The sequence below is a fragment of the Parasteatoda tepidariorum genome, chromosome 4, assembly GCF_982258835.1.
Source record: "Parasteatoda tepidariorum strain Cologne lab strain chromosome 4, Ptep-v5.0, whole genome shotgun sequence".
In the NCBI taxonomy this organism is placed as follows: Eukaryota; Metazoa; Arthropoda; class Arachnida; order Araneae; family Theridiidae; genus Parasteatoda; species Parasteatoda tepidariorum.
The window spans coordinates 31,663,604-31,683,643 of NC_141758.1; the positions used below are offsets into that span (position 1 = coordinate 31,663,604).

At 28.5% G+C, this 20,040-nt stretch overlaps 1 protein-coding gene across 2 annotated transcripts; it reads left to right on the plus strand.

Annotated features, from left to right (window-relative positions):
* The first annotated feature begins 36 nt into the window (after window positions 1-36).
* LOC107453310 (uncharacterized) lies at window positions 37-13,539 on the plus strand. Of its 2 annotated transcripts, none has more exons than XM_016070089.4 (7): window positions 37-522; window positions 2,542-2,755; window positions 4,712-4,888; window positions 6,014-6,134; window positions 9,171-9,260; window positions 9,355-9,492; window positions 13,211-13,539. In XM_016070089.4, exons 2-7 carry the CDS (start codon window positions 2,549-2,551, stop codon window positions 13,408-13,410), a joined length of 933 nt encoding a protein of 310 aa, XP_015925575.2. In that variant the 5' UTR covers window positions 37-522; window positions 2,542-2,548; the 3' UTR covers window positions 13,411-13,539. The 2 variants fall into 2 exon arrangements, with proteins under 2 accessions (XP_015925575.2, XP_042899197.2); XM_043043263.3 differs by having other exon boundaries at window positions 99-209.
* The last annotated feature ends 6,501 nt before the right edge of the window (window positions 13,540-20,040 follow it).

A 20,040-nucleotide genomic window follows, 5' to 3' on the forward strand; every position in this document is an offset into this window, starting at 1 on the left:
AGGGATTAATTTGCACATTATATCAATTAGACCCTCAAAAGAAAAGAAATAGGCAGACAAAAGTGCACAATTTCACTTTAATAAATAAACATTTTTATTTTTTGAGTTTGTATAAGGTTTAATCCAATGAGTAATCTTTATAGATTAAATGCTTTTGAAATTCTAAAAGACTGATATTGGATAGAATTATAAATTTGGAAAGAAACTAAGTGATTCTTATCTACATATCTCTTCAATTACTTGACACATTGATTTCATATATATATACTGTTTAGTAAAAAATTTTTGATCATGTACTCAATTATTCAATGAAACAATGTAATTTTTAAAAAATAATGAGAAAAACCTTTTATTCACTGTGTTTAAGTTTTAAATATTATCAATTTTTAATTTTTAGGTAGCACATGAAGTAAATTATTTTAATTTTATAGTAGTTAACATACTGTTATTTTTTTTCTTAAACACATACTTTTTTATTTCGAAAATGAACTCTTCCTAGTGAATTCTCTGTGTTCAGACTTGGTGAGTTTATGAAGAATCTCTTATTTATACGTTGAATATTTACATTTGAAACAGAATTTTAATCCTTTTTAGTAATTTATTATGAAGCCAACAGAAATAACAGCTAAAAATTTGAAACTTTATTTTAATCATTTTTTGAGTATAGAGGCTGTTATGATAAAATTAAGATGTCTGGGAATTCATATTGCAGGGAATTTTAAAGGGAGACGGATATCCAGTTATTTACTTTTTCATTGCTCAATTTTTAATATAATTTAAAATGACATTCTACATGTTTTTATTTACATTGCTGCTAACTGTTACAGACGCTGTTAGCGTATCATAAAAATATTTTAAACTTAATACTCAAAATCTGGTTGAATATTTGCAAATACTAATTCATTTTTTTTTCCTTATACAAATGCCATACATGATTCGTAACTCCTTATGTGATTTATAAATATTTATTTTTTTAGACGTTTTTCCTTCATACATTGTGTGTAAAAGAAATTTTAATTGTTTTTTCAAGTAGTTCTATATAAATCTTCATACATGCTGTAACAAATACTATATGTGAATTATTACATATTTTTTCTTTAATAATTGCTATGAAATAATAGTATTTCTTAGAGTTTTGAGTGAATCTAATCTCAATTGCATTTGAGAATGAATCGTGTAACTAATTAGATCCTAGATGCAGTTCCGATTACAAGCTAATAAAAAGATACTTTAAATCTAAATTACCTTAATATGAAAAAATTAAATCTAATTGTAAACATTCTTTAGTTATATACAGAATAATTTTTGTATTTCTGCAAAAATAATATGTATTTTTTGCACAATTTTTTTAGAAACCTTTAATTCATAAAGGCATTTTTCTTTCTTCCACATTCTTTTGGATTTCTGCACTTTATGAATTATGCGCCTTGTCTACAATATTTGTAAATTAATTTTTTGATTGATCAATTTTTGCTATAAATGTTGCAATATGAGCTTGAGCAATGGTCTTTAATTTATTAGAAAATATAATGGTTAAACTAATTTGAGAAGAATTTGTCTCAGAAAAAAAAAAGAAAATGTTTGGTTATTGAAAATTTGGTTATTGGTTTGGTTTGGAAAAAAGAAAAGTTATTGAAATAGGTGATTTTTGTTTCCAAAAATCTCCTTAACTTTTAGTAAATTTGGATATATGTAACTATATTAAGCTCGGACATAATTTATGCATTCATGAATAATAATCAGTGTTCTCCCTAATCGTTTTTAGAAGGCGGCCTGCTCTGCCTGCCCTTTAAATCCTATATACTCATCTGTGTTAATAGGCTTAATTCTGATTACTGTTGCAAATATTTACTTTGTTAGGATTATTCTGAACTGGTTAAAGTTTTTTAAGTTTCTCTTTTTTCAAAGGGGTATATTAATAAATTTTTTAAGTGAGTTTAAATAAATTTTTTTTTTTAAATAAATAATTTTTTTAAAAATGCACCTTAAAACTTTTATTTTCTAATAATTTTCAGTATAAATCATAGAAAAAATATTTTAAGCTGTTGATCAATTTTTAAAAAAAAAAATTTTTTTTTTAAGTTTACTGTTTTGAATTTAAAAAAAAAATGTGTGCACAAAGATTGTCTCTTAGTATGCCCTGAATTATTATTTATAAACTACAAATTTTTCTCTTATTTAGATAATGAGTGAAAATTACATTTATTCAAAATTACAATTATTATTTATAAACTACAAATTTTTCTCTTATTTAGATAATGAGTGAAAATTACATTCTGAAATAAACACATAAAATACTGTGAGATGGTTATATTGTTTAGGATTAAATTCAGTTATTACATGGTATTGCACTTTTTGATAAATCTTAACAGTGTTAAGTACCTTTTCAAAACTCAAAGTACTCTTTTCTGAAAGGAATCACCCTGCCCTTTTTTCCCCTAGGAAGAACTCTGTATGTAATTATATTCTGGTTTAAAAATAATGTGGTAGTTATTTATTAAAAAATTTTTTTGTTTTGTTTTTCGAAATCGCTCTTATCAGTCTTGAAATGGATAGCAAAGAAAGAGCACGAATAAGACCCGCACAGTTGGAAATCCTTGTATCTTTCATGGAATTGTATCCAGCTTTGGCTATAGCACAAGGTAAACAGGATGACATACCTGCTGAGAAAAGGAAAGCTTTGTGGCTGGAATTATATCATAAACTAAATTCTGTTGAAGGTTGTCCTAACAAAACAATGGAGAGATGGAAAAAAGTGAGAACACTTTTTATGTGTTTTATATTAGGTTACTAATAGAATTGATGTTTTTTTTCTTCTTCTTAATGATATTAAAATATGTACCAAACCAAATAAACTGAAAATAGAACATAAAGTATATTTTGGATATTCAATTGAGATATTTGAATTAGTACCTATCGATTTTTAAAAAGATGAAATTTTATGTTACTTGTCAATTTATTAAGTGTGACTTTCTCATTGTATCTGATCTAAAATATTATGATAATTATATCTGGTCTCAAGATATGTGAGTTGATTTTTATGCCCTTATTCAAATGAATGAATAGGAAACTAAGCAGAGCTCAAAATGAAGAAAGGTCTGTTGGTCCAGGACCACAAATATTTATCTTGGAGTATCGTTAAGTAACTGTAAGTGGTTCCTCAGACCAGCAATCGATGTTAAGAAATGATATGCTGTTATGGTTTCGTCTTTTATTCTGTGTTATTGCCGCTGTTGTCATAATTGTGAGCATTTCACATTTGTATTATAACTTTTTACTTAAATTTACTTTATTATTATTTAAAAAAAAAACGAAAACGGCTGTTAGATAATGTGAAAATGAACAGACCCGTGAAAATATGTGTGGTCTAGTTACTATACCTTTTAGTTACTGGTTCTGTGGTCTAGTTACTAAATTTCTGTAATTTCTATGATTGATAAGGTAGAGGATAAGTAATCTTTCTATATGTCTTAGTTTAGTTATTTGGAATTTAGAAAGATTATAGATTTAAACCAAAATGCTTGAACCATTTTTAATATTAAACATCATTTTTCTATAAAATATAGTAAAAAGATTTCATTTTTAAACCACCCATACTCAATTATTAAGACTAATAATTTTTTTACCTTATTTATTTTGCAATCATTGTTAGTCCTTCAGTGCTCAAATTTGTTTTAATAATTAATTAATTTTTAAACGGAACTGATGTTAGTAAGTTTGTTATGCAACTTCCTTTAGATGGACATAAGCATTGAAGAAATTCTGAAAAGTTTACATTTGCTGGCTACTTCCAGCACTGACTATCTGTCCTCTCAGTACTCAAACAGATTTCATTGGATTTGTTTACTATTTGCCTCAAGTACTACAAGATTAAAGTTATGCTGCAGATTTTAGAAACAAAATGTGATTGTTTTCAACATATACCACATTCTTAAAATAATTCCTTAATTATTATAAATTTTTTGGATAAAATATTAGTTTAAATAGAATTTGCAGTTCAAATAGAACGCAATCAATAGTTTTAATTGAAAGATTATCTTCTGCTCAGTTTTTTAAATAGTTTTTATTATAACCTAGAAAATTAATTAAGTCTGAATAGCTAATATCTCAAACAAACCAATTTCATAAGGCTAATGCTAAATTTATTTCATTGTTTTCTTTTTGATATTGGTTTTGGAAATGAATGTCAATGATTAACTATTTTGACAGTTTAATTTGCAAATCGTTATCTTTTATGAAGAATAGTTAGAAATGGATTGTTTTATTAATATTGTTAGAAATTTTTTTTAACAAATAACTTTCTAATTGTTCATGTCTGGCATACTTTAAATGTAGTTACAAATCTTTGTATTTAACATAGGTTTTTTATTAGAATAAATAAATTTGTATTACTATATTTTTTATTTTATTTTTTACCTTGAAAGTTTCAGTTTTAGAAACTGTAATGTAATTTTTTTAAAATATAGAAGAGAATAAGCTTCATCTTTTATATATATATATATATATATATATATATATATATATATATATATATATATATATATATATATATATATATATATATATATATATATATTTCATTTATAAATTATAATTTTGAATACAAATGCTTTGACACCTATTAAAATACATTATTTATTGAAGGCAATTTTAACTTTGCTCTTTAAAAACTTACTTTTCAGTTGGAAAATAATTTTATTTGATGTTGTAGACTTGGACTGATCAGAAAACAAAAACACAGATCAAGGCAGTGAGACTGATTCAAAATAATGGACATGGTACAAAATTAACGCCTTTAGAAGAAAGGATTTTAAAAATTCTTGCTACTTCAAATAAAGCCAATCCAAATGAGACTGCGGAAGTTCCTGACGCAGATGTGGTTGTCACAGTAAGTTCCAATAGTTAATTCAACTCTTGTGGAATTTTTCAGGAAACTAATACTTGTTATTTATATCCAATGAGATAAACTTTAAAAATTCTCTAAAAACTTTTAAAAATTCTGTAATGTCTTAAAAAACTTATAATATTAAATTCAATGATACCCTTTTTAGCTGTTGTGTTAAATTAGTATTTTGGTGTTGTCTAGTTTTCCAAATTGTCATCTATCTTTAAGATCTAGTTGTTAAAAATATTATGCCTTTTTATATTATTCAAAAAAATTTTTTTTGAAGCATAAGTCATTATAATAAGTATATATTTTATTCAGTTCTATTTGTCAGATTTAAATTTTCGTAATATTACAGTAAAATTTTTTTTCCCAGCAAGTGTAATTATTGTGATTCAATTCATTATGATTATTACATAATATAATAACATCATAAAAACTTAATAAAATAGTGAAGAAACTTATTCCGAAAGTCTTTGAGAAAGGAAAGAAGCTGTATCAAAGTTGATAAATGATGCACAGGATTTTGGTGGTGCTATGTAGAAGTTAAATTTATTAGAAAATTAAGTTTTTTGTTTTGTTTTATAATAAGTTACTAAACTTAATAATTGGAAGCTAGGATAGCTTCCCAGTTGGTTGGGTGTTGGACTCATGTCAAACGGTCATAGGTTCGCTCCCTGCTGGCCGAAGACTCCTTCTGTAGTAAATGGTGTCTGTTGCACGTTAAATCTACCAGGTCCTAAAGTCCTCCATGTTTCCATTACAAATCGTACCTCTGGGGCTAATGAATTGGAGAATTAGCCGTTCTCTGGTTCAGGTCAAAACTACGACCTGTGAATAAATATATGTATGAATGTGTCTGCTCTATAAATAGGTCGTGAGGGGTGTGTGGCCATAGATGGCTTAAATTCGCTTGGTTTCACCAAGTAGGCTTGCTGATATTGGCAAGTGACATTAGAAACAACAACTTTATAATTGGAGATTTAATTGATTCTAACTGATCGTTAATTTTTTGATGTTAAAAAGTAGCATTTAAAGTAAGTGTTAATCTCATATAGTACTGTGAATAAATACTTTAATTGCAAATTTAATTTTAATGATCTGTTTGTGTTACCTTTGTTATCGCAGAATGGGATTCAGTCCCTGGAAAATCAAGAATTGACAGATTCTTTGTTGTCAGAATCAAGCAGTGTCTCTGTCATTGAAACACCTAATAATGTTTCAGAATCTTTGATGGAAATAATACCAAGTAAGTAGTTTACATCTACTATAGTAATTAATAACACACAGTAAGTGCATGTTAGTTTTTAAAACTGGCTGCATGTTTACAACTGGTCAAAAAGTCAGTTATATTTACATCGAGTTCATTTATATAATTTTGATTATTTTTAAATGAAACAGCCATTGTCTGTCTTTCCTGTATCAGTAAAATACAAGCTCAAAGATGAAATTTAATTTTTAGAAATTTTGAAGATGACACTGACTCAGTTAATCTGCAAATTCTTGATATCTTTATGAAATTCTTTAATTTAAGTTGAATATGTTGCAAATCTAAGAATTGTTTAAAGTTGAAAAAATAAAAAGAAAAAGAAAATTAGCTGCTTAAATTTCTTATTTTGATATTATTTTTTAAAATGTTTGAATATATCTTCATTATATTGTACCATTTTAATTTGGCAATATTGCACTTAGTGGAAGATCACATGCTGCCTTATTACTAAAGTTCATTTTAAATTTATTTTGGGTTTTTAACGGAAATTTCAAAGGACTATTGAAGAAAGTTTCATTCTGAGAAAATAAATCATAAGTATTTAACTTATATTTAACAATAAAGTTACAAGGATTTCTGGCTGTTAGATAAAAACATTACAATGTTTGTTTTAATTTCATGTTTTTTATTTTATTAGGAAATTCTGTTAATTTTTATAGTAAATTATTTTTATTTTTTAATAAGGATAAAAAACTTGATAATGATGCTGTGTCTGTTTTTAAAATTTGACCATTATTTTTGTTTAGACAATACAGCAGGCATATTTTTTAAAATTTGCTTTATATTTTTGATGATATCTGTTCTGCAATACATAAATAACTAACTTGTTGATTTTGAATAAAATATTTGAAATTTTATATAGAACCTTATAGAGTGTTTATGTGAATAATTCTTTGTGATAATATTAAATTTTTTTAAAAATGTTGTTTAAAATAAATTATTTTTATTTATTTTAAAAATCAATTTAACGATCAGCATATTTCATTTTTATAATACACATTTAATGCATATATTAGTTAACATAACATAATTTTTAAAATAAATAAAAATAAATTATTTTTATTTATTTTAAAAATTAATTTAAGGATCAGCATATTTCATTTTTATAATACACATTTAATGCATATATTAGTTAACATAACAACATATTTTATTTTTATAATAAATATTTTTTATTAAAAATAAAAAAAACTGATGATACTGGTGGCTGTTTTTTAGAATTTGACCATTATTTTTGCTTGAACAATACAGCTAGCTTATTTTTTTAAAAAGTTTTCTTTATATTTTTGAAAGCTGTTCTGCAATACATAAATAACTAGCTTGCCGATTTTAAATAAATTATTTGCAATTTTATATTGGAGCTTATAGGAAGGTTACAAGAATAATTCTATATGATAATATTAAATTTTATTAAAAACAATGTTTAAAATAAATGATTTTTATTTATTTTAAACATCAATTCAAACAACATATTTTATTTTAATAATACATATTTAATACATATATTACTTAACATAACATATTTTGTTTTTAAAAGTTGTAAACAACATGCAACAAATTTTTATTTTATAATAAAATTTTTATTTTTTTCATCTTTTATTAACAATAAAAAAATTAATGATAATAGTAGTTGTTTTTAAAATTTGTGCATTATTTTTGCTTAGACACTGCACCAGGTTTATTCTTTTAAATTTTCTTTATATTTTTGACATCTGTTCTGCAATACATAAATAACTAACTTGTTGGTTTTACATAAAAGATTTGTAATTTTCAAAACTTTTAGGGAGGTCATGATAAAAATTTTTTTTAAATTGTATTAAATTTTATTAGAAAAGATGTTTAAAAATTAGACATGGTAAAATTTTATTAAAACCTATACACACTTCCAGCAACAAACTATCAACTAGCAATATTGCTGGACTAAAGATCATAGGTTTGATTTTCCCTCTTTTAGTATCATTCATAAATGTATTTCATGCATTAACCTAGATTTTTAGAAGAATTTCCCCATAATCATAACAAAAACTCTATTTTTTATGATCTTGCTGCCTTATCACATTTTTGAAATGTTCGGAAATCATTAATTTTCTAACACTTACTGTCTATTTAATGTTTTCCTTTTTACTGTATATTAGTCTTTTTTGTGTGACATACTCTCTGTTGGATAAAATCATATCTGTTTTACCATTCTTGCCATTTATCCTACTGATGAGGATTTACCAAGGTGATAATGTAACAGTTATAACTTTTAATAAAATTTTGACCATTTGTCATTTTTAAACATTGTTTTCAATGAAATGTAGTAAGGTTCTTCTTTTAAAAAAACATGTTATAATAATTATATAATATTATATTACACTAATATTATATTACACTAATGAAATATTACACTAATATTATATTACATTAATATTATATTACATTAGTATTAATCAATTACAGTGGAGAATGCGTATTATCTGAATGCCGATTTACTGGATTGTTCAATTATCCGGATTATTCAAGGATCATGTGCTTTTTCCCACATTCTGCAAAAATGTTTTTTTCCACAAAGATGCTTTTTTGTTTTTGGGATGTCTGAAAGAGGATAAAAAATGGCTTATTTTATATCTCTGTGATTTCTAAAAGAATCTCTTATTATTATTCTTTCTTTATTAATTCTTCCTTAATTATCCTTTCATTAGTTTCAATGTGGGTGGTAACTGGTGTGTTTAATTTCTAGTAAGGGAACAGATTTCTTCTTTTTCCAATAATTAAGAAGAGGAGGTGTACTATTTTTTAAAATTTCTTCTCTCAGTCTTAAAACACACTTTTCTTGACGCACAGTTACTTAATAACATTCTCATAGCTGTCTTTCAAAGTTGTTCAATTGTTTGGATTTTTTATTATCTGCACCAGATTTTGACCTGATTGGTACAGGTAATTGGCACTCCATTGTATAAATATTACATTGTATCAGTTGTTTTAAATTTTAAACTATCTCTATAATTTGATTGTTTTAAAATTTATTTCCAGCTGATACCCTGCCTGCTTCCAGAACTGAATTTGGGAGGATTTTACCTGAAACACCTATCACTTTGACCTCATTAGATATTCCTACTTTGAGTGAGATATTTTCATTTTTATAATCTTGATGTCATAAATTATGTTTAATTGATTCATTTTTTATGCATGTATTTGTTTTGTTTTTGTCATGAAGTCAAACAAGAACCCCCAGATGTAGACGATCCTCAAGAAGAGAAAACAGCTGCAACTGAATCTGTACCTCTCATCACAACAACTCGTTCTTTACTAAACGAGTTTGCGACATTGACTTCTAAAAAGACTGTAGAAAGAGGTTTGTACAAATTTTCACTTTAATGCATTTAATGTTTAACTTTTAATTACACTTTAAGGTTTCAAGCAATACATTTAGTCATGAAATAAATATGACTTTAATAAAAAATAGGATAACAGTTATGAAATGCATAATCCCATGCTATAAACCAGTGTTCCTCAACCTTTTTATCACCGCAGCCCTGTCAACATTTGACAATTTTACAGCGGCCCCCTGGGGGGAGACATTGATTGTTTTTATTTTAGATTATTTTGATTTATTAATTTTAACTTAATTATATTTAAGCATGCCTTCAAAATAAAATACAGTTACACCAAGAAATAAACATAAAGTGATTTAACATTTTAACTTACTAGAACATTAAATCAATGAGAACCCTAAACTTGTTTCTTTGTAAGACGGTTCCATCGGAGACAATGACACCCGAAGTGTGTTGCTTATGTCCAGTTTATTCCGTTGCTTTGTTTTGGTTGCTGTTACTGTTCTTCATTAGTTCCAATGTAAATTTTGCGCTGCACTTTCATGTTTTATTTATGATAGTTACAGTTATGATGATTGATTTTTTTTATTAAAAGTAATTGAAAGAGAAAATAGTTGTCTGGTTTCCCTAAATCGGTTTCCCTAAATCCTTAAATTCTGTTGCCTTCAGCTCTCCTGCTGCCTCCATCTTTTTAGAAGATTCTTGGGCTTTGGGGAAAGAAGTTCTTTCTTCTGAGATTTTATGGGCTTTAAAACTTGTAGAAAGCTACTACTCCTACAATTCTTCCAAAGACACTGGAAAATTATTTAGTACAATGTTTCCAGACAGTTCAATATTACATCATTTTACCTGCAGTGAATCTAAGTGTGCATATCTCTGTCATTTTGGACTTGCACCTCATTTTAGCATGCTACTTCTGAAGTGCATTGATAATGCCAAGTTTTATACATTGCTTTTTGATGAGTCTTTGAACAAAGCGACACAGCAGAAGCAGTTGGATATACATATCCACTTTTGGAACCCAGTAAAGAACATTGTAGAGACGCGATACTTAACATCAGCTTTTCTGGGCCATTCTGTAGCAGATGACCTTTTAGCCTGCTTTTATGTATCAGTCAAAAATGTAGACCTTAAGAAATTATTTCAGATTTCTATGGACGGTCCTGCTGTCAATTGGAAGTCTTATAATAATATTTAAGAAGATTTGTTAAAAGAACATGGTGTTCAATGCAATGCAATAGGAAGTTGTGGTCTTCATATTTTAAATAACGCATTCTACAAAGGTGAATCTGAAACAGAATGGCTCATTGGTTCTATCCTGAGCTCAATCTTCTATCTTTTTTAAAGATTCACCCACAAGAAAAGAAGATTTTATTAATCAATCAACTGAGAACAAATTACCACTAAAATTTTGTAACCACCGTTGGCTGGAAAATGCACCTGCAGCTGAAAGAGCAATATTGCTTTGAAATGATCTGAAATCTTATGTGAAAAATGTTGGCAAGTTTAGAAAAGTGAAATGTAAATCATTTTTAACTTTACAAGAAGCAATAAAAGGCAAATTAATTCTTGTTAAGCTGAACTTTTTCTTAAATGTGTCGGAGCTAGTTTCACCTTTTTTGAAACTGTATCAAGCAGATCGGCCACTTTTACCATTTTTTGCTGCAGATATCCAGGATTTGGTATTACATAGTGTGCAATTATATAACATTCTGAAGCCAGAATCTACAGAAAACTTAAATTCTCTGGAGAAACTGTGCCATTTTAATTTTTGTGATGAAAAGAATTATGTCTCTCTGACAAAAATCAGTGTAGGTTTTAAAGGTGACCAAATTTTAAAGCAGTTGGCCTCAAAAGTTATTTCTGACCGGGATCATAGTAATATAAAGAAAGATTGCAGAAAGTTTATCACCAAAATGTTAGAAACTTTACTAGAGAAATGTCCAATAAACTATTCTGTTGTTAGAAATGTTGCTTGCATCAATCCAAAATTAATGTCAGAAAACAAAAGCAAGTGTGTTCTAAAAATGAGAAACTTATTAAATTACTTAAGTCAAAAATAGAAAATTGAGGAAAAAGATTGTGACAAAATTAAGCTGCAATTTGCATCATGTATAGATTAATTATGTAATTTTTACTTCATGAATCGTGAAACACTTTATTTGTATTTTTTTAATATCATGTATAGATAAAGTATGTTATTTTTACTTTACATCAAGTGCTAATTTTTTTTTCTTAGTCCTGAAAAAGTGCTAAAAAGGTCCTAATTTTTTTTGAAATAATTGAGCAAGAACCCTGTTTGAGGATTCCTTTTTTTTAAATAAATAAAATTTTAATGGAACACATATATTTTTAATTTGGGGTATAAACCTAGGAATTTAAATTCAGTTTCAATGAAATGGGCGGCTCGGTACCATTTGATCCACAGACTGGTACCGGTCCGCAATAAGGGGGTTGGGGAACACTGCAATAAACAAGATCTTTTAAAGTATAATTGAAATAAAAGAAAGGTGAACTTGTCAAACATGATACATCTTGTCCGGATGACATCCTGTGAATGATGAAAACAAACAGATAGAAAACAAGAAAAAGAACAGTTGACACTGTAAAGATGGAAGGGAGAACACAACGGAACATGATAGCTGAGATGGTGGAAAACTGCTGTTTCCTGGGCTATTGGGGTTTCTTTTCATTTTCCATAATTTCCCTGCCTTTTTTGATTACCATCAGTTCCTTTTCTTGTTCCTAAAATTTTACTGCTTTCCTCTTTGATCATTCAAGAAATGCCATCCTGTTAAGAAACGTGTTCGAGCACTCAGAGCATGTCGACTTTTCAATCTATTTCAACCATGAAGAAAAAGCACTTTTCCCTACCATGAGGGAATTATTTTAAACTGAAATTTTTGAATTGATGTTTGAATTGTCAATTAGAAAGTCAGTTTTTCTTGGCTCACAAGAAGAAACAAAAAAACAACTACCTGTAATGATTTATTGCAAAAGATACAACAGAATCTTAACACAAGAATCCCTGGGTTGTAACCCTTGCCGTACCTTTAAGTTAAGTTTTCGTAATCTAGTATCATAGAAGTTAGTCATTTTGGAATTGAGTCAGCATATCGCAGCTGTCAGTAAGATTTTTGCCTTTGGGAAAGTAATCCCCAGACTGAAATTTTTTCGGATGAAACCCTGGGACCAAGTTCAGGACTAAAGGGTGGATGGTCAATTAATACCCAGTAAAACTTATACAAAATATTTTTTTGTGAAATTTGCCATATGGATCATGGAACAACACACTTGTTATTGCACCTTTTTCACTTGCACCTGAAGTAGCAACCTCTCCACCAATTCTTGCATTTAAAGTTGCAACTTCTCCACCTGTTCTTGCACTTCAAATTTCTTTCTTGTCAACACTTTCCCCATTAAAAAATTTTCATGCAATTGTGACATGCTAACTGCATTCCCAAATCGCAAACATCTATGAAACTTTTCGTATGACAGGGGTTACAATCTCAGGGATTCTTATGGTGGATGCTTAAATATTGTTTTATCTTTTGCAGTTAATTTTTCCAGGTTTCTTTTCTCAGGCAGTGAGATATAAATGTAATGGATGACCCACCTAAAAAAGGCATAAATTATATTGAAAATAATGAGGAGAGCATTTATACTCATCAAATATTGATTTAGCTCTTAATACAATACTTCATTGTAACATCTTCCTTTAAATTTTCTTTCCTTTAGCTAAAAAAAGGCAACGATACAGATTCACAAGCAAGTATATGACAGCCGAAAAAGCAGCAGAATCATTTGTAAATATTGCTGAAAGAAATTGTATTGTGTTAGAAAGAATAGCATCTGCAATGGAAGCTCAAGCTGCAGAAGCTACTAAACAAACACAACTCATGCAAGAACTAATAGGTGTACTAAGAAATAACAAATAAACAATTATGTGATATATTTGTTATGAATTTTATTTTAATAAATTATTTTTGTATTTTAATGAGTTGATGCATATTTTCTAATAATTTGTAATTAGTATTCAAATGCATTAAATTATAATGATAAAGGCATATTGTTTATTTATTTATTTTATTCGTTTTTTTTTTAAATAAATACTTTTTAAACTTTATTACACTCAATTCAAAATCTTTGGTTTTGAAGGCAAGTTTTGTTTTTGAGAAATGATATGGAAAGTTCAATAACCTATTCACAAATATTTACACATCTTTCATTTTAAGGTACAGCCTACCTGATATTTATTTATTGAAACTTTTATTGAGGTGAGACTTGAGCCTTCAAACTGATTCAGATACTAAAGGGGATAGATCAAAAGATTCATCATTACATCTGAACTTTTACATTAATGCTTCTTCATCTTCTATTGGCATGACAGACCTTTGTGAGCCAGAGTCTTTCCTAGAACCTTTCTCCATTCTACTCTCTTCTTTCCCAATAATGTATCTTATATTTTGAAACTCAGTGAAATTGTTTACAAAGACATTTATTAGGGATCAATTCATGTGCTCTGTGCCTTGAACTATCTTTGTCTTTACAAATGCATGCACTATGCCTTTACAAAATTTCTTTTATATGATTTGATTCATCTTTACTTCTGTGAAACATTTATCAGTGACTATAGTTTTTCAAGAATGTCTCATTTACTTAGAACTTTTGACTCCTGTACACTGACATTCACAACATACTTTTGCATCTGTAAATTTATATTACGGAACATTCCTTAATTTTAGCCCGAAACTCTGTAAGTATCACATATTTACATCTGTACTTTTATTCCGAGAACTTTCTCAATTACAATTTCTATGCTGTGTAAAAGACAGTCATATTTAATTTTTTTCCTTGCTGCTTTGGGAACTTTACTAACTCTTTAACAGCTTTGTTAATGATGTAGACGTGATGTTATGTTTCATCTTTGCATCTGGACACCTTAATTTACAATTCATGTTCATATTATGTTCCAAATAAATTGTTCTGTCCTATAGGGCTTGTAACACCTGTAAATTTATATTTCGGAACAATCTTCAGTTATTATTTGGAGCTCTGTAAATCTTTGTCATTACAATCTGTCATCTTTGCATCTGTACATTTACTCCCGTACAACCCAGAGTCACTCTCAGGGGTTGCTTCATTTCAAGGAACCTCCTTTGTTCATCACGATCTATTTGTATTCTTGTACTGATGGGACACAGATGCCTGTTTCGAGACTTCAGTATTCCTGGCATGGCCCCTATTGGGCGGGGTAAAGATAAGTTAAGTTAATACATTTTTATACCTATAGATACCTTTATAGACCTACATTTATAAGTACTCATTCTTCACCTTAAGCAACTGCTACTTTATTCTATTAAAAAAACTAGTAAGAAGAACAAAGGCTTAAAGAAGTATCTATTTACATTAAGAATAAAGATAAATTTATAATATATTAATTATTTTGCTTCTCAACTTTTTAGAGAAAAATTGTTGTTACTAGAGCTGCCCGTTGAAATAAATAGAGGAATTGATGGAGCTGGGGCATCATCTCCTACATCAGAAAGCCTCCACACGGTTTCTTATAAGTAGTTTGCGCAGATTATCTAAAAAGTGAACCGCTTGTGCGCATGAACCCAAATGCTATTTTAAAGGTACTTGAGAAAAATTTATCATATATATTTGAGAATTGAATCTGCATAATTGCCAACTTTTCCGGTTTTCCCGGAAGATTTTAATTTTGTATTTAAAGTGGTACCGAAACTCATGTCATGCCATTAAAATTTTTGAATTATAATAATAATTATAAATGAGTTTGACCACCACCACATATAAATAATTACAACAAATATATAAAAGCATACTAATCTTGACGATAGCGAATTTTAACCTAGTCAAAATATAAATGTATTTTTGGGTAAGATTGTTTTTCGGTAATTATTTTACTACCACTTGGAAAATTCATTCTCAGAAAGAGTGAAAGTTGGCAGGCATGAATGATTGACAAGTAAGTAAAACAAACCAATTATATTCATAAATTAAGCAAATTTTTAGACATATATTTGCTACCACTTTCTAATTTTTAATAGATTTCATATTAAATGGTTCTTTAACTAATTGGTTTACCTTCATAATGGTCTGATCGGACTACCTAAAAAAGACCGTGTGGAGGCTTTCAGCTATAGGAGGCGTTGGCTGGGGGCAGGGAGAGAAAAAAAAAAGTCTAGTGTCTGCCAATCGAAGTAGCTTACATATCTTTGATATACAAGGTTTGTTCAAAATAATAATAATGGTAAAACTTCGATACTAATTCTGTCTTGACAATTTTTCATTTGGTAGCAAATGTTTTGAAAGATTTTTCTTGGCAAAACTGTTGGCACAATTTGAAAGATCATATTTGAAGCCAGGTCTGTAGCGAACGGTAGATTTTGGAGGAGCGAAATGAAAAATCATCCGACTTAAATTCACTTTAAACCTAACTAATGGTCAATTTAATTTCCTTCTGAGATTTTAAATTTTTTTTCTGTTTTATATTTTATTAGTATATTTTATAATTCATTTTAAACTATATTTGATCATTGATAATAAAAACTATTTGGTTTGAAACTTACGAGTTTTCTCCTTGTAATCTCTTGGAACTTTGAACATTTTTGTGCGAATATAATGCATCAATATATAAACAGAAAACTATGCATACAAATAAACAAAAAAAGTTATATTTTTGGTTAAGCAAAGCAAAAGCACAATTGAAACAAAGGTTGGCTGAAAAAAATCAAAGTGTTTATCTGTCTACAGGCTGACGAGAGTATTCTTTTATAACTATGGAGGGGCAGATTGCCCCTCTGCCACCCGCTCTCTGCACCAATGCTTGAAACTTTTAGAAATGGTGCTCATTTTACCCATGCAAAAATTTAATCTTACAAAATGAGCGTAGGAGGGCATAGTTCAAGTGACTTCCTTTTTCAATACCACGATAATTAAAAATTCTTTTTTACACAAACTACACAATCCTATAGAATGATTTCAAAATTTGCTGGTATTGAAGCTAGAAAGAACTTACTAACTTTCAACGTTCGTTTAACCGATTCGAAACTTTGCATGGGTGTAAATGACTCCAATTCTAAAAATCTTTCAGCCAACTATATATATATATATATAGTTGGTGAAGGTGGGGAAATCTATGAGGTGGTCAATTATATTCATAAATTAAACAAATTTTTAGGCGCATATTTGCTATTACTTTCTTATTTTTACTAGATATTCTATTAAATGGCTCTTTCGTAAACAAGTTTACCTTAATAGTGGTCTGATGCAGGGCTAAAGCCCTGGGTCTGATCGGACTATCTATAAGAAACAGCATGGAGGCTTTCAATTATAGAAGGCGTTGGTTGTAGACAGCAGGCTGCTTGTACTATCATGCTTAAGTCTTTTGTGTTTGCAGATAGTACTGAAAGAAAGAAGTGACTGGATTATATTTGGCGTCGATTAGTTCTTGTTGAAATATAGTGAAGTTAGCAGAGACTTTCTATAAAATGATGTATTCAGCGTTCCATTGTAATGACTGAATTTGTCTAGCTTCATGTGTTTGTGTACAAGGTTGCTACGGTCGACTAAAATTACAAAGTGTAGTAATTAGTGAAATTCAAAATTTTCCTTAAAAAAAAATAAAAATTAAAATAAGCAACTTTTTCTAGTATTTTTTCCCCCTCCAGTTTACTATTGAAAGTAAATGCAAAGAATGTTTCGGGTTAAAATATTCGAAATGTAACGATAGTTTCAATTGAATAATTAAAGAAATTATAAATAAATAAAAATGAATTGAGTTTCTACCACTTCTTGCATTACTAGTCGCCAGTAACATTTCTGTGTGTATTAGCCAAGTATCTGAAATATTCATATGTAAGAAAAACTGCTGTATTAAAAAAAAGTGGTAATGTTTGTTTCTAAAAAATGTATATTTTTTTTTGCTACCTACCACTTCAGCTTTTAAAACTCTACTGAAAAGAAACACTATGCCAGGGGTGGCGAACCTTTATGCACCAACGTGTCATTCTTTTCAAAAAATTGTTTAATGAGGTCATAGACGTGCCGTCAAATCATTTTGACTTTGTGATTATTGGGAAAATAATAATACTAAATACTATCAACTCAAAACTCTTTATTTACTATGAAAAATTTTTTTTGCAATGTCTCAGTTGTACGCGTAATTCAACTCAAAGTAACATCAGTGTGACCTCTGTCGTTGCAGATTAGATGACAAATAACTTATATTAGGATGTAAGATGTTAGTTTAAGCAGGACTGTTAAATTTTTTTTGCTAGTTATTTATTGTTAGCTTGTTTTGCTAATCCTTGTTTTTTATGGTTATTAATTGTTTTTTGGAATTAATTGTAAATTTTTTTGTTAATAATTGTTTTTTCGTTTTTGTTTTTTGTGAATTTCAATTTAATTGTTAATACGCTTTATAGTAAACTTTGTGATCGGTGGCGTGCCCAGAATATTGTGCCACGTGCCATAAATGGCACGCGTGCCATTGGTTCGCCATCCCTGCACTATGCTTTCAGGAATGTTAACTGCTCCGCTCTTTGCTAAAGTTTTAAAAAATTGGTATCGAATTAAATTGTAAATTTGTAGAATTAGGATAATTACACCCCAACTTTATAAGAGTAACCACGAGAAAATTTCACTTAAGGTGCATTTCATATTTTTCAAATTTTTGATACATAGTGGTGGAAAAATTACTTAAAATGAAAAACACGAAATTAAAAATAACTTAAGTTTTCTAGTTCCACTAGAAAATATTTTTTACAAAGCGGTGCAAGTTGGCATCTCTGTACTTTTACAGCAACCTCTGATATATTCATATTTAGAACTGCTGCCACTTATAAAAATTGGCTGGTCTTGAGTTTTCAAGAATATGAAGAAAAAATAGTTCTAACATAAAATACTTTGATTATCTATATATTTATGTTTAAAACTAATAGTGGTAACCATGCAAAATTTTCAATTTTATTAACAAATGTTTTATTTGTTTTTGCGAATTTTTTTTAATTCTTTAACGAGCTATTTATTTTTAGTTAGAGAAAGTAAAAATATATTTTGGTATTGAAATATTCCTTTTGCTTTTAAGTTCAAAGTAATTAAATTTATTTTAACATCATTTTTCTTTTTAAAGTAAGCATATTTACCACTGCTGATTAGGCATTATTAAAAAGTGGGGAAAATTGCTGAATTTTATTTCCTTTTAATTGCAAAATGGATTTTATAAATGATACTAACTGAAAAATGAATTTTCTACTGTCAGCTACGATGCTCTTTACGAAATATATCATAAAGTATAGACAACTAAAATCTAACGCTTACATAATTTCAAAAGCCTCACCATGAAAGAAAGGGAGAAAAGTGTATTTTTCTAAATATGTTACGGTGAAACACCGAAATCTGGAGAATGTCGACAGTCACCGGTGACGTGTATGTTGCTTGGTGTATGTCCGAAATATTTGCTAAATACCCTTATTTCTGACTCCTACCGGTGAATGTCAACAATAACATAGTCGCTTTGGTGAATGTCCGAAATATTTGCTATATCCAATTTTATATTAATTTATTCGTTAATATTATCATATTTATTTGATATATTTATATTTATTCTATATGTTAATACTTACAGACGATAGATTAGAAGAAACATCAGTGTTTGGAGTATCAGGCAAATATATACCGGACAATGGCATTAGACCTTAAGAAAACATCAGTATAGGGTATACCGCACAATTGTATACCGGGCAGTGGCACTTAACCTTAAAAAAACATCAGTGTAGGGTATACTGGGCAGTGACGCTTAACCTTAAAAAAACATCAGTGTAGGGTATACCGGGCAGTGACACTTAACCTTAAAGAAACATCAGTGTAGGGTATACCGGGCAGTGACACTTAACCTTAAAAAAACATCAGTGTAGGGTATACCGGGCAAATGTATACCGGGCAGTGGCCAGAGATGCCAATTTGCTCCGGACAGCAAATAGATATTTTAAAGTGGTAGTTTGTCAATTGTGATTCTTGGTTTAATAAATTCAATTTAGTAGATTTTTATCCACCACTATTTCTAAATAATTCATTGGGTTATAAAATTGACCAAATTAGAATACTTAAGTCATGCTATGTCTTTTAAAAAGTAAGCAAAATTAGTCAAATATTGTTAAATTTAATTTGTAATTATTTACCGTTTTTTAAATTATTTAGGCGCGTCCGGAGCAGTTGGCATCTCTGTATATATACTCTAAAAATCCATTCTCGGAAAGAGTGAAAGTTGGCAGGTATGCATAGCTGTTAAAATGTGGTGAATTTTATAAGCCTACGAATTGTCTAGAAATAGCGGTAGATAAAAATCAACTAAATTGAATTTATTAAATCAAGAATCACAATTAATAAACTACCACTTGGAAATATTTATTCGCTGCCCGGTGGCATCTCTGTGTATATAAATAAAACTATTTTTGTGTGTTCTATATTGCATAAATTTCTTCAAACGATTTTAATAACGATAATTAAAAAATTTACTCGAATTATGTGTTTCTAATAATCTT